The sequence below is a fragment of the Euprymna scolopes genome, chromosome 44 (assembly GCF_053919585.1).
Source record: "Euprymna scolopes isolate OS-2025 chromosome 44, ASM5391958v1, whole genome shotgun sequence".
NCBI classification, from domain to species: Eukaryota; Metazoa; Mollusca; class Cephalopoda; order Sepiida; family Sepiolidae; genus Euprymna; species Euprymna scolopes.
In genome coordinates, this window is record NC_136525.1 from 36,550,432 (window position 1) to 36,569,510 (window position 19,079).

At 31.6% G+C, this 19,079-nt stretch overlaps 1 protein-coding gene across 4 annotated transcripts in view; it reads left to right on the forward strand.

Moving 5' to 3' along the window:
- LOC145268798 (histone-lysine N-methyltransferase EZH2-like) overlaps positions 1-19,079 on the forward strand; it is a 119,954-nt gene that overhangs the window by 47,722 nt on the left and 53,153 nt on the right. For all 4 annotated transcript variants that reach the window (XM_080124414.1, XM_080124417.1, XM_080124415.1 and 1 more), the window contains exons 12-14: positions 505-685; positions 5,907-6,055; positions 10,403-10,497. In XM_080124414.1, coding sequence (XP_079980540.1) covers positions 505-685; positions 5,907-6,055; positions 10,403-10,497 — 425 coding nt within the window. The remainder of the gene's footprint in view (positions 1-504; positions 686-5,906; positions 6,056-10,402; positions 10,498-19,079) is intronic.

A 19,079-nucleotide genomic window follows, 5' to 3' on the forward strand; every position in this document is an offset into this window, starting at 1 on the left:
TCCTCGTCCCCCTTTCCTCTCTCTCTCTCTCCTCGTCCCCCTTTCCTCTCTCTCTCTCTCCTCGTCCCCCTTTCCTCTCTCTCTCTCTCCTCGTCCCCCTTTCCTCTCTCTCTCTCTCCTCGTCCCCCTTTCCTCTCTCTCTCTCTCTCTCCTCGTCCCCCTTTCCTCTCTCTCTCTCTCTCTCCTCGTCCCCCTTTCCTCTCTCTCTCTCTCTCTCCTCGTCCCCCTTTCCTCTCTCTCTCTCTCCTCGTCCCCCTTTCCTCTCTCTCTCTCTCCTCGTCCCCCTTTCCTCTCTCTCTCTCCCTCCTCGTCCCCCTTTCCTCTCTCTCTCTTCCTTTCTCGTCCCCTTTCCTCTCTCTTGTCCCTTTCTTTCTCACCTTATTCCTTATCTCTATCATTTTCTCTCCCTTATTTCATCATTCATCTTTTTGTATATAATAGATTTCTAAAAGGGTTAATTTTTTTGTTAACCTACTTTATTCCATGTCTTCTCTCCTGCTCTAGACTGGCTACAAAGAACAAAGCAACGGTGATCAGCATGATGGGACGAAATGTGATGGTAAGGCTGGCCCTGAGAGGGCAGAGCGAGCAAAGGCCTCTCCTCCGCGCACAGTTGGGAAAAAAAGGAAAAATGGTATTACTGCTACGACAAATGGTGACGATAGTGAAAAAAGTAATGATGCTGGTATGGAGACTTTTCCATTTTCTTTTTACGTTTTTTTTTTTTTAGTTTCTATTTTTTTTTTTATAGTTTCTATTTTCTTTTTTTTATAGTTTCTATTTTCTTTTTTTTTATAGTTTCTATTTTCTTTTTTTTTAGTTTCTATTTTCTTTTTTTTTTATAGTTTCTATTTTCTTTTTTTTTATAGTTTCCATTTTCTTTTTTTTTATAGTTTCCATTTTCTTTTTTTTTTAGTTTCTATTTTCTTTTTTTTTTATAGTTTCTATTTTCTTTTTTTTTTATAGTTTCTATTTTCTTTTTTTTTATAGTTTCTATTTTCTTTTTTTTTAGTTTCTATTTTCTTTTTTTTTATAGTTTCCATTTTCTTTTTTTTTTATAGTTTCCATTTTCTTTTTTTTTATAGTTTCCATTTTCTTTTTTTTTTATAGTTTCTATTTTCTTTTTTTTTATAGTTTCTATTTTCTTTTTTTATAGTTTCTATTTTCTTTTTTTATAGTTTCTATTTTCTTTTTTTTTATAGTTTCTATTTTCTTTTTTTTTTATAGTTTCCATTTTCTTTTTTTATAGTTTCTATTTTCTTTTTTTTTTTAGTTTCTATTTTCTTTTTTTTTATAGTTTCTATTTTCTTTTTTTTTATAGTTTCTATTTTCTTTTTTTTTATAGTTTCTATTTTCTTTTTTTTTATAGTTTCTATTTTCTTTTTTTTTTATAGTTTCCATTTTCTTTTTTCTTATAGTTTCCATTTTCTTTTTACGTTTTTTTTTTTTTAGTTTCTATTTTCTTTTTTTTTATAGTTTCTATTTTCTTTTTTTTTATAGTTTCTATTTTCTTTTTTTTTATAGTTTCTATTTTCTTTTTTTTTTAGTTTCTATTTTCTTTTTTTATAGTTTCCATTTCCTTTTCTTTTTTCTTTTTCGTTTCTTACCATTCATTCTGCGTGAGTGGCTAACTGGCCACAGTCATGCACTCTAGAATGGACATCATCATCTTCATCATCATCACTCTCAGGTTTAATGTCTGTTTTATATGTTGGCAGCTGTTGGAAATTGGCTTTCAAACTAAACTATCTTTGGCTTTGTATTTATTCATTTTTCTCTGCAGTTCATTCATGTTTGTTTTGGGAGGGAGGATATTTCCTTTCCAACTGAACTTACTATCTCAACCGTTCTTCATTCATCTACTAACCTAAAATGTGTCATTGAGTTAATTTCTCTAGGCTGTTTTAATGCTTATATAATTTATTTATAAACCTCTGTTTTGTACTGAACACTTTTGAAAAAAGGTTTTAAGTTTATTTTATCCATAGATTTATAAGTTATAGCTTGTTGACGTAGAATGAGTGCTTTATGCCAAATTGAAGATTGAATATGGATATATTTGTGCTCATTTCTGCATTAAATACTAATCTCTTAATCCCCTACTCTGCATTGAATGGATATCGTAATGCTTAATTCGCTGCACCTAACATAACAAAGGTTCATACAAAATTTCAGCTGGATCGGCCCAGTAGTATTTGAGAAATAATAGAACAGACAAACAAACATATATATATATATATATATATATATATATATATATACTAGACTTGTGGAAAAAACGTCAGGAACTATCTGATGAATATATCTGGTGAACCAAGTGCAAGACATATAAAAACAACTGCACTTAAAGAAACAGTTAAAATCATAAAAGAATCTCCTGGTAGGAATGAATGAGATAGCGGATGAAGAATGCCTGGCATCCTGTAGAATGCCCTATCCCCGGCTAAAACAAAATTATAAAAAAATTAACGTATCACAAAATAGTTATTAAAACAGTATTATACATTTTGGTCGCCGATTTATGGGAGAGGGACCTATATTTTCAGTGGTGTCCGTTAGTCCAGATGATTGCCAGATAACCGTCCATTAGTTTTTCCTGAAATTTTGCCACAAATTGTATTTCATTAAATAGATTTTGTAAAAATTTGTTGGGTCCCCAGGGGATCAAGAGGTCAAAAATGCCCCAAAATTGACACATTTAGCATTTGATCCATCCATTAGATTCTTCCAAAAATGTAGAGCCCATTGTTCTTAATATAAATCTAGTTTGGCAAACTTCTGGTTCACGTCCCGGCGACTTTCAGTGCTAAAAAGTCCTTTTTTGTGGCTCTTTTTTCATATTTCTCAACAAAAACTTTATATATCTGACTATATAGTAGTTTTTCACGGTGGTCAAATATACATGACTGAAACTGCACTGTTATCCATTTACACTGGGATTTGACATCACCAGGGCTTAAAAGAGGTTAAAAATGGACAAAAATGACACTTTTTGCCCCATAGCGTTTGATCCATCGTTTAGATTTTCTTGTAACTTTGCCAAAATGTGGAGGCCATTGTTCTTATATTAATTCAGTATGGGTGACCCTGGCAAAATTTTGGTTCACGTCCCTCTAGGACTTTTAGGGCTAAAAAAAAAACATGCTTTTTTGAAGCTCTTTTTTCATATTACTGAAAAACTTGATATGTATGTCTATATAGTGGCTTTCCACATGATGCTGAATAAAAATATACATGTCTTAAGGCATGAAACTGTACTGTTTGTCCATTTTCACTTGGATTTGGCATTCCCAGGAGTTCAAAAGGAGTCGCAAATGTCACAAAATTGTAAAAAATGGCACTTTTTACCCCATAACTTTTGCCCCATCCATTAGATTTTTCTGAAAGTTGGCGAAAATGTGAAGGCAACGTTGGCCCTTCACATTTTTCACATTCATCATTTCTTCACTACTTTTTATAGCGTCATCTCACATGCAGCACCAGAGAGAGCCCACGCACACACAGTTTGTTATTATTATTAATTTATTTATTTACTTATATATCATCATGTTTTTTAAATTCATATATTAGTGAAATAGCAACTGGGTTTTGTCTAAATTTCTTATTGGAGAAAAGGTATTCTTCACTGGGGAGCCATAAATTTAATAGCTGTGCTGTTTTTAAATCTGTCAAACTGCTATATGGTAAAATATTATACACACACCCAATGCAACACAGTGGAGTATGTAACTATCTCCACTGGACCATCTGTTAAAATTGAATATCAAATGTAATAGAAATAGTGAACATATACCGGAAAGAACAGTTGGAAATAAGTTATACACCGTCCACTATGACTATAAATTCCTACAGTTAAATACCTAGAAAACAGAGCTTATAAATCTGACTAGATTACCCGTGACCCGTTGAGTCAGTATGTTATATTAGCTATGGAATTCATGTATGAGTGTAACACTTGTGATGTAAAGAAAATAGTTGGTTTTTTTTTTTTTTTTTTTTTACATTTTTAATATATATATATATATATATATATATATATATATATATATATACTAGACTACCCGTGACCCGTTGGGTCAGTATGTTATATTAGCTATGGAATTCATGTATGAGTGTAGCACTTGTGACGTAAAGAAAATAGTTTTTTTTTTTTGCATAACAGAAACATTTCTATGAAAGTATATTAAAATGAAAAACGAATATAGATAGATTTCTATGAGTCATTCTGTTTATAATTGTTTATTTTTGAAATAAAAACAAAAAAAAACTTACAGCCATTGAATTATAAGTTGCGTTAAAATAACTTAAACGTAATACGGAAATGAACGATGTAAAAAAAAATGCAGAAAGTATTAACAATTTTTTATTTGAATAATTTAAAACGCAAAAAAAAAAAAAAAATAGGCTGCTGAAAACGTACACAGTAAAAAAAAAATATGTTGTCAACAGGTCAAAGTTGATTTATTTGTGAGAAAAATGCGACAGTATAGTTGTAATATAGAATAGTTGCAAAACATCCCGTAAGGGGTCAGTATGTTATATTAGCTATGGAATTAATGTATGAGCATGACACGTGTGACGTAAAGAAAGTAGTTTTTTGTGACATAACAGAAACATTTCTATGAAAGTATATTAAAATGAAAAAAAAATATAGATCGATTTCTATGAGTTAATCTGTTTAGAGTAGTAGTAGGGAAAATACATGTCAACCAGTAGTAGTAATAGTAGGATAAGGAAGAGGAGGCGTAGTAGTAGTAGGAAGAGGAGGCAGAGTAGTAGTAGTAGTAGTAGTAGGAGGAGGATATTGCGCAAGCAAACAACCAAGAACGACAGAGTTTTAGTATTATATAGATAGAGGACAAGAAGGAGAAAGAAGCAACCTTAGTAGAAGTTTATGTCCTCAATGATGCTGGGTTAAACAGATGAGAGGGAAAAGATATACAAAGACTGTTACAAAGTATTGGCGGAGAAAACTAGACTTTAAATAAGGTTGTAGCTGAACTGTGTATGCATATGTGTAGCCAATAATGTTTGTATAAATAAAAATTTATACTAAAATACAGCGGTATATAGACGTTTAGTAAATAAGTGTAAAAATATATTTGAATATTCAAAACAATTTACGAAGGGAATGGGTTAAGTGGACTCTAGAATATTTACTTTGTTTACTGTCATTTTCCAATAAAAAGCATAAATTAGACTTGGAGAGTTGATACTAAATCTGGAAATGGAATTTGAGCTTTAGAGTTATGTTGTAAATATACAATTTTCTAATTAAAAAATTTTTTTTTTTTTTTATTACATTTTCACCCCAACCAAGGTATGTTGCCACTTTGATGTAGGGGGCTACTATCAATGACATAATTTACAGGGGTACTATGTGGGGAGTTGGGCAGCAAGATGTCAGTTCACATTACACTTGAACTTCTGCATGACAGTACCGTTGGGGAAGCAGGAACCTGGAAGGGAATTCCAAAGTCTAGCGGTTCTAGAGTAGAAGGCTCTTTTACATCTAGGGATCTCTACTATGAAGGGGTGGGATTTAGCTGCTTGTCGGGTTTGTCGGGGATATTTACATTGAGGTGGTACGAGTGCTTGCAGTTCGTCAGAGCAAGCACCGTTAAAGTACTTGCAGACCAGGCATGAATACATTGTGTTTCAATTTTATTTGTTAAGAAAAACAAATTAAAAGAATTGTGTTTGGAATTGAAAATTAGGCTAAAAAAATTTCCGATTCTGATACCCCTAAAATTCTGAATTTTTAATAAATATTTAAAAAATAAAATTAAAAATTTTATTTTTTTCCTGATTCCGATTAATAATCTCAACACTAAAAAAAAATATGTGTGTGTAAAATTTCATTCATTTACATAAATCATTTCTTTATATTCTGTTCATTTTTGCAGATTCGGAAATAATGTTTCCAATCCGGAAGAAGCCCACCAGCAAAGAATGGAGCGGTGCCGAAGAGTCTTTATTCCGCGTTTTGCATGATGTTTATCGCAACAACTACTGTGTGATTGCAAAGTTGATTGGCTCCAAAAATTGTAAACAGGTAATATCTGCCTGCAATGCCCACTTGCATCCTTCTGTCTCCTAATCCTAGCCGTAACCCTTGTGCCCTCTTCTATTCCCCTCTCCCTTTAACCATAACCCTAATATTCTCTTCTATCCCTCTCTTCACTCTATTCCTAACCATAATGCCCTTTTCTATCATCCTCTTGTCTAACCCTAACCCTAATATCCCCTTCTACAACCATCCTAATGCTATCAACCTCTTCTATCTCCTTCTCCCCTAATCCTAACACTAATGCATTTTTATCCCTTTCTCCCCTTTTTTTTAACAGTTTTTAGATATCCTGTATATTTTGAACAAGCAGATTATTATAACTGTCATGCAACTTTGGTTCAAGCCAATGAACAGGCAGGTGGATTCTAAGTTAATCCCAAATAACAATTACTAATAACCTTATCTTAGTGAGAAGCAGTTTTCATCTTCTGTTCTCCATGTCGTCATCGGGTTAGGGTTAGTCTTTCAAATTCTTGCAGATCCCAATTCTGTTTGTAGCATCATTTTCTTCCCATATATCTTCTGTTCTCTGTGTCATCATCCTTCACATTGGGGATCGCCAAGAGCACAAGCACTAGTTTGCAAGTATGAAAAAATAAAACAAGGCAAACTCACAAGAGAAAACACAACTACGACACATTGTGTATAGATCAGTTGTGGTCTGAGTGCGTGTAATAAAGGAACTCCACACACACACACACACACAAACATCATCTATTGAAGCATCTTTATCAGTCCATCAGTTGATCAATTCACCTCCTTATCAGCTAAAACTGCCTGATCTGCTTTGAGTTGCAAATTGTTACAAACTTAAAACTCTGTAAACTAACTATGGCTCCTAAATTTATCGACTTAAAAATATCCAATCTTTTGTCTAGCGGAAAATGACTTGCCATTTTGGCCACTTTTAGCTGACTATACATCCCACTTCCCACTGGGTTATAGTCAGCTAACATACTCCTAATTTCTGGTGTAACTCTATCGGGAACAGTGACAATGCAAATTGATTTCTTCACTTTTATTGTTTCTCAGTATTTCTATTGTGAAGCGATTTATTGAAATGAAATATAAGAAAAGGACCTTATTATGAAATGTACAATAAAAATTAACAAAATTATAAAAGATAAAAATAACACAATTAGTCTTTATTTGCACTTTTAATAACAAAATTTAAAAAAATAAGTTGTTTTATTTGAAATTTTTATAAGAAATGTGTTTATGAAATTATAAAAAGTTTTTTTTTTTTTTGTTTAATTTTAAAAATAAGTTATTTCTTTAAATTCATATAATACCTATGTTATTGAAAGTATAAAAATAAAATTATTGAAATCAAAATAACAAAATTTTAAACATTTAATACATACTATTCTCAAAATAAAATATTAAAAGATATTTTTAAGTGTTTTGAATAATTAAAAAAAGAGCACAAAAAGTGTTTTCAATAATTAAAAAAAAAAAGAGCACAAAAAGTGTTTTCAATAATTTTAAAAAAAGCACAAAGATGTTTTCAATAATTCTTTAAAAAAAAAAAAAGGGCACAAAAGGTGTTTTCAATAATTTTCAAAAAAGAGCACAAAGGTGTTTTCAAGCGCAAAAAATGTTTTCGATAATTATTTGAAAAAATAAAACTAATTTCAATCATTGTAAATTAAGACAGAAAAACTTTTTGATGATTGTTAAATAAAAAGAAAAGAATGATCAGAAAAACATAAAAAAAGAAAACATGCACAGGGAAGACAGAGAAAAAAGCGATTTAACTTATTTTTATTTGCCTTGTCACCAAAAGTTAGGAAGTATGTTAGTTGACTTTAACCTCCGACTGCTTTTGTGTTCCTTGGTGAATCATTTTTAACTTTGTTGTGGCTTTTTTTTTTTACTTCCAATAACTTCTTTCCTTAGGAATCACTTCCTAATACTCTGTAAGGCCATGGCTTCAGTTGGTGGCGATCTATCGTATCACAGTATCTAATATTTAATTGGAGAAATGAATTGAAATTCTTTTTTCAGCATGTGAATAAGACAGAATTCAAAATTTTGATCAGGCAGAGTCAAACATATCACCTTATTTGTTTAACCAAGATGACTAAAACTTGTCATGTAAGACTGACATAAGGAGGTGTTTGCTGAGTTTTCTTCAAGGTTTTATTAAAAATTCTGGTCAAACATAATCAAATGCAAAGAAGATAATGCCAAGTCTGCTGTAAAGAAGGTGAGCTCCTCTACAGGGCTAGAAAACTTCTCACACCTACCAGTATCCTATATCTCTACAAAGCCATGTATGGATTACTGTTGCCACATTTGGTGCATTAACTACGAGTCCCTCCATCTTAGACAGGGTCAAAAAAAGAATTACAGCTTCTAATCTAATATGCCTCACACTGTGTACGAAGCTCCAATCTCTGTCCCATCACAGTGTATCTCTATGCTTGTTGCATGAGTGCTTCAATGGAATATGCTTTGGTGGATCTTTGCTTGTTCCCTCTTGGTATAAATACCTGTGATTAACCTGACAATCAGCAAAACCTCACCCCATAACTGTAGAGGTCCTTAGCTGCCAGAAAACTATTCTTCTTTTTTCCTCAAACTTGTTTGTCTTTGGAATTCTCTCTGTGCTCACTGTTTTCCTAACTTTAGTGACATGCAGGGATTTAAATGTAATGTGAACAACTATCTCATTGCACAACTACCCATCTAGAATGTTCCTATAAATGTGATCCCTAATTCAAAGTAATCTCTTATATCTTGATGGCAATCTGCCTTGTTTTTGAATGAATATAAATATAAAAAAAAAAGATATCATTGGAAAATTTAATAAAATAATCAATAAAATGTTCTTTATACAAACTTTTTTGTGCTCTTCTTTTATGCACCTTTTGCGCTTAAGTCAATCTTTTTTACTTTTTGAATAGTCAGCGACAAGCTTCAATTTCTTTTATCTATTATATCTATAAAAGTGAGAATGTGTGTGTGTGAGGACACTTCTCAACCTATATACTCAACAAATTTTTCATTTACAGACTTGAAATTTGGTATATAGGGTATTCAGATATGTGGAAAACTTTTTCATTGTTTTTTATCTGGAAAAAGGTCTGTAAAAATTAAAAAAGTGGTATGTGAGGATCATTGGATTTTTATCTGCTTTTCAACTGTTTCACGAGTGTGCATGCCTGAATGGTTCTCATGACAGATTCCTTATGTTAAGAATAAGTAGGCTTGAAAACTCTTTTTAAAGATTGTCAAGCTGGCCGAATGGTTATCATACTTGAGTCACTTTCTGTTTTGGTTTCAATCTCAGCTCAAGTATTTTTTTTATATACAAGAAGTGAACTGTTTAGAAAAAATACTTGCATGCACATGTATTGGTTTCTGTATGACTTAAAATATAATATTTAGGTGTATTTTATGACCGGGCAATGCTGGCGATCTTTTAATAAAATATATGACGTGAATTACATTTATTCTTCTTTTCTCTTTATTACTGACTTTGTTGTTTCTCTTCATCATTATTTCATGAGTGAGCGTTTTGCATCGTCTTTTCAACAAATAAAATAATAACTTTTCATGCCTGAAAGACACAAGGAGACGTTTGCCGAGTTTTCAAGTTTTTATTTGGAGAGAATGTATTTAAAGAGAAAAACTAATGTTCCTATTTACTTACCTTCTCATGAGGGCAGAGTTAGATACCAGGTCAGTTATGTTGGGAAAATCCAGCTCGCCAAAAAGGGACACTCCAGATAGGAACAAAAATTAAAATTGTCTCAGTCGTGAAGGATTTCTCCTTCACTGACCGAGGACAGAATAGGTGAAGTGCAGTGTCAGAACAGATACTACACTATGTTCTTGGACAAAAGACTAATGTTATCTTCTAGTTATTTATTTCTTAAACTTGATTTTCTGACTTGAGAAATGCGTGACAGACGGACAGACATGTGTAACATTCACTTTAGAGATCATTCTACTTTTTTGAGCTGCGTTCAGATGACTTCCTGGAGAGAACTAATCTGAAAAACTAAGTTTCTCTCACTTGAAAACGTAACGTCATGTCATTGTTCGACTACGTTTTGACCTTTTGCCCCTACTTTGTCCTCCATGTGTCATACAATCTTGAGAACAGTTTTGTTTTACAGATCTGGGTTATCGTGACGTGCAATAAAAGTGACCCTTGTCAAAATTCACACTAGCTAACTTAATTACTACTTACTGGCGTGTAACAATGTTGAACCTGGCTTTACACTTATGCGCACCTGCTCGTTATGTTAGCAATACTTGCACCATGTACTCTGTTTAGATTGAACCAAACTGACGATACAGGTATTGCGGCTTTCTGCATAGGTGTACGAGTTTGCAATCAAGGAGATGGCGCACATTCCAGACTTGAAAGAGGACCGGACTCAAACCCCACCACGAAAAAAGAAGAAGAAAAACAGGTAAGTAGAAGTGTTATTTATTTTCATGATTCTTTTATTTTTGAAATATGTACACAACTCATTATTTTTCCTTTTTTCAAGTGAAGATGTGTTCATTTCAAATTTCTTTATCGAATTTTATAGTTTTATGATTTATATCTACTTAATTCAGTAAGTACAAAAATCGGCTCATAATTTAAATATTTTTTAACCAATTGAAGAGTTTGATATAAGGAAATATAACTTAAGAAAATTGGCAATGTCACTAACTGAATCTAATAAAACCGTAGTTAACAATTAAAATATTTTTGAACTTAAAAATGTAAGAGCACCAGTAGTAGAGTCGAAAATATTAAAAAAGCTAATACTTGTTAAATCTTTTAATGTACATTGCTACTTATATCTAAATGAAAAAGTAGAAATTATTAGATTTAGTAATAGGGGTAAGTTACTTAATAAAAGATTTGAAATTACTACCAATTGGAATCACATTTTGTTAAGCAAAAATGATTCTGAAATTAAGTCAAACAGCAATCATTTCATTGTTTTTTGCTTTTATTATGCTGAACCAGTTATCAGAGAATTACAAGTAGCTAATTAGAGGTAGAGAAGTTTCCAAATAAATATTTTACACATAATTCTTCAATTTTGTTATTTAATGCTAGGTATACTTGCTAATAAGGATAAATACCAGGGCTCTATGGACAAATTTATCTTTAGTTGACCTTTGACAACTAAATATTTTCGTTTACTAGCCAAATAGAAAAGTTACTAGCCAAACCCACATGATTTTTAGAATATGACATCTTCGTTTCATGATGAGTATATACATCATAAACATTTTTTTGTATTTTTTTTTAACAAGTGTAATTCTAGATATATACCGAATTTTATGTTGATACTTGAAGGTATAAACATTCTAATATCTTCAGATATTTTTTTAAACAGCCTTTGTTAAAAAAAAAAAATTATATTGTTTTGTTAAACCTTTTATTGTTTAAATAATTTGACTTTGCTCGTTTTATTAACAAAAAAAAAAAGTTGAAAAGATATTTTTCACTCAGTAGTTAGCTTTGGAAGATTGTCAGTGAAAGAAACACAATTGCCAAAAAATAAGCGTTTCATTATTTCTAGTTGCCATTTTGAAAAATCACTCGCAAATGTGACTGTTTCATTCGCAATGTAGAGCCTTGAATACATAGTGTGATAAATTTGTTGGACAACATTAATGTTAGGCTAATATAATTTTGATAATTATCATTTGTTGTAACAAGCTCACATTTGAAAGTATCTCAGTCCTGAAGTAATAATCCTTTATCTGTATAAAAATCAAATACATCCTAAGATGGAGTACAGTTGTCACATCTGGGAGGTGCCTCTAAAAGCACCTTTTCTGATGACAAGTACGGAACTGACTTTGAAATCTAATGAGGGATGTCCTCTTCGCTTATCACAGAAGAGAAGTTGCTAGTCTTTCTCTAATCTATTGTTATTTTCATGGTAGGTGCACAACTGAGCTTCAATCTATGGTTCCCCCTGCAAAATATTCACACCAAATACTCGTCTAGTTGCAATCACTGTAAATAATTTTCCTTTCTTTGCATATCTGAAAGTATACAGAATGTATATGAGCAAAGTTTTTTGTGTTTTTTTTTCCCAAGAAATGCCTGTCTAGAGCACAAACAATACCATGGGAGTGCTTCCCAACTGGCTACAACATGGTAATTTCCAAATCTAATTTTAAATTCCTTGTTGAACCATCCTTAAATAATCAAATTCTATCGTCTGAACCATCGTTACCAATCTTCATGTCTCACTATCCAACTGACAACCTCTTATCCTCAGGTGGCTTTTCAGCCATGATAAGCAGTGACTCAGTACAAAAAATAAACAAGACTGGATTATTTGGTTATAGTCAGCTAATGTACTTCCTAACTTCCGGTGTGTCTGCTACCGGAAGCAGTGACAGGGCAAATCAGTTCCTTCACTGTACATTTTCTTTTCTTTTTTTTTTCTTTTTTTTTTTTTCGATCTTTCTTTTTCATTTAATAATCATTGAAAAGTTTTTTCGATCTTATTTTAATTAAGAATTATTGAAATTATTATGTTTTTAATTTTTATTTTTTTCAAGAATTCTTTACACTTTTTTAAATATTCTGTATTGGATATCTGTTTTTTATGATATTTGAAATTTTATTGTTTTAATTTCAATAATTTTATTTTTATGCCTTCATAAATATATGTTTATTATATAAATTAAAATAAAAAACCTATTTTTTTATAATTTCATAAACATTTCTTATAAAATTTCAAATAAAATAAAAACTTGTATTTTTTTTTTTTTTTTTTTTTTTTTTAAGTGCAAATAAAGAATAATTGTGTTATTTTATCTGTATAATTTTAATTTTTATTGTATACTTTTCTTATATTTTATTTTCATTAAATCGCTTCACAATAGAAATACTGAAGAATGATAAAAGTGAAGGAACTGATTTGCCTTGTCACCGCTTCCGGTAGCAGACACGCCGGAAGTTAGGGAGTACATTACCTGACTATAACCGATCATTTATAATTTAAATAATGAGTTGTGAACATTTTGCTTTTTACGATTGTTTATTTTCTTTGTACAAAGGAAATTCAAACTTGCCTCTTTTTTTTGTTTTGTTGTGTTTTATTTTTCTTTGTTACCTTAGTGTGGATTATATTTTATTTGGAAAAAAAAATTATATTTTATAAATTTGTAATAGCAAAATTTAAAACAAAAATCAAATCAGTGCAGCTGTTTTAATCCAAGATTTTAATAATGAAAATTTCAGCATGACAGACCAACAAAACTGGTATTTAAAATTTGAGTGTGACAGACCAGAATACTTATTCTGTTTCTGGATTTTTTTAGATGAGGACTATTCATATTATTTGAATTCTCATCTCGAGTGTCATTTTCACAATGTGACCTTCTTTCTTCTCTGGAATCTTTCTGTTGAACTCTGGAATCTGCATAGAATTTCAAACAAAACCCTTAATTTAATCCACAGTGCTAGCATGCTCTCATTCCGTCAACCATGACTGAGTAGAAGTCCTAAGTAATTTGCAGTTGAATTTTGAGTGTCATCAGCACTGGAGATGGAACCCTCAAACCCCAGAAGAGTCTAAATTTACAACTGAATTTTATCAAGTACTTTATCCACTATGCCATGGATCCTTGCGGGCAATAAACATGCCTGAGTTCGACAAGATATATCTGAAAAAGGTTGGAGGTTAAATCAACTGAAACCTTGTGAGAATAGCACTCGAGATGGGAACAGTAGTCTGAAGAATAAAAAGAATATGAAATATTCAATTCTTATTTGAAAAATTTTTAATGAAATTACAAATTATTTTGTCATGCACGTACTTTAAATTGTTTTGTAGCAAATTTTGAATTTCCTTTATTTTTTAATGTTATTTTTTTATGAAAAATGATTGTTAATTTTGTGGCATTGTGTATCTGAATACCATTTTGTTCATAGCATGTATATATGTGTATTAAGGTAATTACATTTTTTATGTTGCCATACCCATGGTTTTTTTCCTTGTTAAAATTTGATAATTTATCGATGAGTGTCCAATTAGTCTTAGAATTGCAAATTCATCTTTGATTTTTTTTTTTATTAACCAGGAAGTCTGAGACCGTAATAGTTTTGCTCTCTCAGACTAAAGTATGCTTCTGTGCAGCCCATATATCTACACACTCTTAAGCTATACCTTCTCTCTCTGAGAATGGATTAGTTTATTGCTAATCATCTGAGGTGCCCCTATTTGTAGGGCTGCTCAGGCATTTTTATAGGTCAGATAACGCCTCTTGCTTTTCATTCGCACCTTTTTTGCCAAATCTTTTCGTGTGTGTGGGGGGGAAGGGTAATAAATATGACCATAGACGAAGGAAATCATGGATATGGTGACATTCTAAACTGTGATTATTACCCTTGTAACTGCATATGTATGTATACAATTTTTCTTTCAAAAAATTGTATACATACATATGTATGTATATATATATATATATATATATATAAATCAGTGGCAAATCTATCAGATTAGTGTTACACAAAGAAATTTGGTTCATAAAAAAAATCTGTATGATGTATATATTACAATGAAACAAAAATATATTCCAAAAGTCATGTAGATTGAACAAGTAGTTTTATTTTTAAATAAGAAAATCAAATTTTATGAGTTTTGAAGGAGTGATTACAATGCCTGCCAATTTGAAAAAGAAAATTATTTAAAAAAAAAAAAAAAAGGATATAACAATAATTCAAACTTGTGAGACTGTACAGTTTTAGGTGAATAATTTCAGCTCCAAGCTATATTTCTCAATAAATTACATTGTGTAATATCATTCTGATACGTTTTGATGTACATATCCTTTGCATAAAAGTCAGATTCATCCCAAATAACCCAACTGCTGGAGTTGCCACTGATATATGTTTTTTTATTTTCATTCTAACATGCTTTCTTATGCTTCATCCATACTAATTGCTGTGCTTAATTATTTGTGCATCGTTTTCTTTTTTTCCATTTTTTCCTACTAAATTTCGATGGGCAGAAATTTTAAAAAATATCTCCTATTTTATTGACTGGTATAGCTTTCTTAACAAAATTGAGCAAAATTATCTATTCGTCAGATTTTTATACCAAATATTGATCTATGTTTTTAAACAGAACATTTTTCTTTTTAAATCGATTTCATTGTTTCTAATATTTATTACTAAATAGAGATGAACAATGCGTTTATTTATTGCCGATTATTATCCTCATCTTTCTTAATTGTTGTTTCACAACGTTTCGGCCAACTATTCCTCTAGCCTTCATCAGATGGTAACCGCGACGAGATAAGAACTCTGAATCTTCTAACTGCATTCTCAGCAATTACTGCCTTCCATAGTTATTTCTCCAATTAATTAAATAATATATAGAGATGAACAATATATACATTTTTTTTTTTATTAAGATTTATATTATTCAGATTAAATTTCAGAGTGAAAACATCCAGCTATGAATTTTGCATACGTTTCCAGAGGATGGATGGATATATATATATATATATATATATATATATGCGCGCTGCATTATTTCCTTGCGGCATGCTTCATGATATAGACCATTCCTATATATATATAAGGGGTGGATAAGGCTCTTTAATTGTGGTAAAAGACAATTTATCTAAGAGAATGAAAACTCGGAGAAAAAAAACAAGCTCTCTTGGATGGTCGCCATAATCGAACTGTTACTGTCATCAATTCAGAGCTAATAAGGTAGATATGGCTTCTGGCTAAGAGAAGCTAAACTAAAAAACCTAAAAACCTGGTAGTCTGTTATGGACCAATTCTTCTATCCAATGTGCCATCAGACCTTCTTTACATCAATCAAAGTTGATTGTGTGATGTGCTAGTTCAATTGCACTGTAAAGAAACTTGCACATAAATATAATTTCAGAGTTTCTGTTTTATTTTTAATTTTTTTGTTTCTGTGTATTTTCTGTCTTTGATACACAAGAGCACAAAATCCGAAAAATGACGAAAAATACTCAAAACCAAGTAGACAGCTACCATACGCATATAATTTAAAAAACAAAAAATGTTTTCTTTTTTTTTTTTTTTTTTTTTTTAAATCATTCCTTAGAGGCTTTAGGGTCTGAAAATAGATAATTTTCAATGGAATATTGGAATATTAAGAATTAAATAACAAAAAAAGGGTTGATATGCCATAAAAATAGACACCCATCTTAAAAGAGTTTCTAGTTCAAACATGATTTCATAAAGGAAAAAAGAAAGCGTGTTGTATTTCCTTTATTTATTTATTTTTTTCAAAATATTGATTTTTATCTTTGATGTGTATTATTTTTTATCCGCACGTTCCAGACAGTTGTCCTTATCTTGATTGTTGTGGTTTTTCACAAGCTTTCAACGGTTGTACTCTGCGGTCTTCTTTGGTTGTTTTATGTTGTATTATTTGGATTCTTCTGACTACTGTTCTTATCTTAAGTGTTATTTTCTCAACATTTTCGTCAATCTAACATACAACCTCCTTCAGATGTATCTTGTCAAACTCTGAAATCAAAACGGAACTTTTTATTTAATCCACAAAGGAGTAGCCTGCTCTCATTCCACCAATGATGCTTGAGTCGAAGTCTTAATTAGAAATTGTATTTTAAACTAGGCTGGGTGCCCGGCGTTGCCCGGGTGTTTAGAGGTGTGTGTGTTGAGCAAAAAAAAAAAAGTGGTAGTAGGTAGGCAGGCTCGAACTCGTGACGCAAAGATAGAAAAGAAAGTGGAAGAAAACCTGACGTCTTACCCCTACTCCATGATGCAACCGGAATTCGGAATGTTGAAATTAGTAAAGTTATTCCAACCGGTAACATGACTTGCAAAAATAGTGACGCAAAAATTGACTCTCCTTGTAGAAAACTGCTCAGTTGAGGGTGAAGGAATTAATGTTTTTAGCCAATTTTTCGATATTTGTTGTCCGAAGGGTCAAGCCGTAAGACCATACCAATCTCGTGAAAATCCGTCGCCTCTGTTGAAAGTTTTGAGCAGACATACATACATACATACATACATTTAAACAGACAGGTAAGATTTGTATAATAGATGTCACTCGCACTAAAGATTAAACCTTCAAGCTCCAGAAGAGTGTGGACCTGGATATGACCTAAAACTATATCTGATGTTGAGGCCCCACCTTGCAGGCTTTGGGGAGTGTGGAGCCACCCTTTAATTGCTATTGCTCCCAGGTCCACTCTGACCTGGAGTGGTATTACCTGTTAGGGTCCCAACTATGGGTTAAATAGAATCTGACTTAAAAAAATATACTCCATTAAAAATCGTTCCTCAAAATAACTAGATTCGGCATTAAATAACCTGAAAAGGGTTGATATGCCGTAAAACAAAAACAACCAACTAACCAATCCAGAAGAGAGAACTGCCTGTGAATTCAATATTCTCTTCATATTTTCTCCTTTGAACGGAGCTAGTTCAACTCTCTTGGGGTGAATACCGTATAATAAATAAACTTTACAACTGAATTTTACGAAGTACTTTATCCACTACACAACAGGTTCTTGTGGATGGGTCCGCAAAATGTAGTGTGTGGATAAAATACTCAATAAATCAGCAGTTAGGGTTTCAGTCGATGTAATCTCTGACCTTCTTCAGATCAATCTTGTCAAATACGAGAATCTGTAAAAATCTGTGGCATAGTGAATAAGGTATTTGATAAAATTTAGTTGTAAGTTACACTCTTCTGGAGGTTGAAGGTTCAATCCTCGGTGTGGACAATACTCAAAATACAATTGTGAATTACGACTTCTACCCAGTCATGGCTGATGGAACCACGAACATGCTGCGGCCTGTGGATTTCAAAATTCCTTACAAATTTCTGGGTTTCTAAGTGAAGTAGGTTGGAGGTTACATTGAGCGAAACATTGTGAAAATAACACTCAAGATAAGAACGGAAGTCCAAAGAATTCAATTAATACGAATAATCAATCCCCATCGCAAAAGATTCAAAAAGCTAATCTGCTAGTGTTTAGTCGTAAAATTCCACAGAGATTACAGTGACAAAAGTCTACGAAAGAAGGCCAAAGAGTGTATCTGCTGAAAATTTGTATAAAATAGCAAATCAGCAGTCTGAAACTTGCAAAGGATATAAATTATTGCTACTGCCATTGTTTGTCTCTCTCTTCGTACTGCCGCTCTTTCTGCTATCACTACCTCCATCGCTCTTTGTTCTACACTTAATAAGACTGCTGCTACTTTCTACGCATGATTGACCACACCTCGAAGTCAGAATATTTGAGATGGATAAGTGTGATTATTCACTTGGATACTTGGGTTACTTTGATAGGAATAGAAATGTTCATTGAGAAATTAAAATTTCAATTTTTCGTCTGAAGTAGATGAAAGCAAATAAAACACAACACGCTTTATGATATGTATCTAAACACACACACGCGCACACACACACACACACATATATATATATATATATATATATATATATATATATATATATATATATAAAAATTCACTTGCCATCTCTTTTTTTAAAGCAAGCGAGGACGCCTAGATGGTCCACAGTTTTATGATAATTAAGACTATATATTATATATATATATATATATATATATATATATATATATATATAATTATAATTTATAATAATTAAGGTATATATATATATATATATATATATACCTTAATTATTATAAAACTCTGTGGACCATCCAAGTGTTCTTGCTTGCTTGAATCTTGATTGTTGAAGAGAAGTGTCGATTGGGCGATTCTATCTTTTAAAAAAGGGATGACAAACAAATTTTTATATATATGGGTGTGTCTTGGAGGCTAAGTAATGGGGGTAGAGTTGTATGTTCTTGGTTTGATTCTTCTAGTTGATGGCATGCAAGTCATATATTAGTTTTGATATCATTACTATATATTAGTTTCAATATAATAATCAATAGAGAATTATCTTTATTGTAATAAATACGTAATCTGTATGAATTAAAAGATCATATTTAAGCGTATCTTATGACTGGGAAACGCTGGACAGCCTACTAGCAA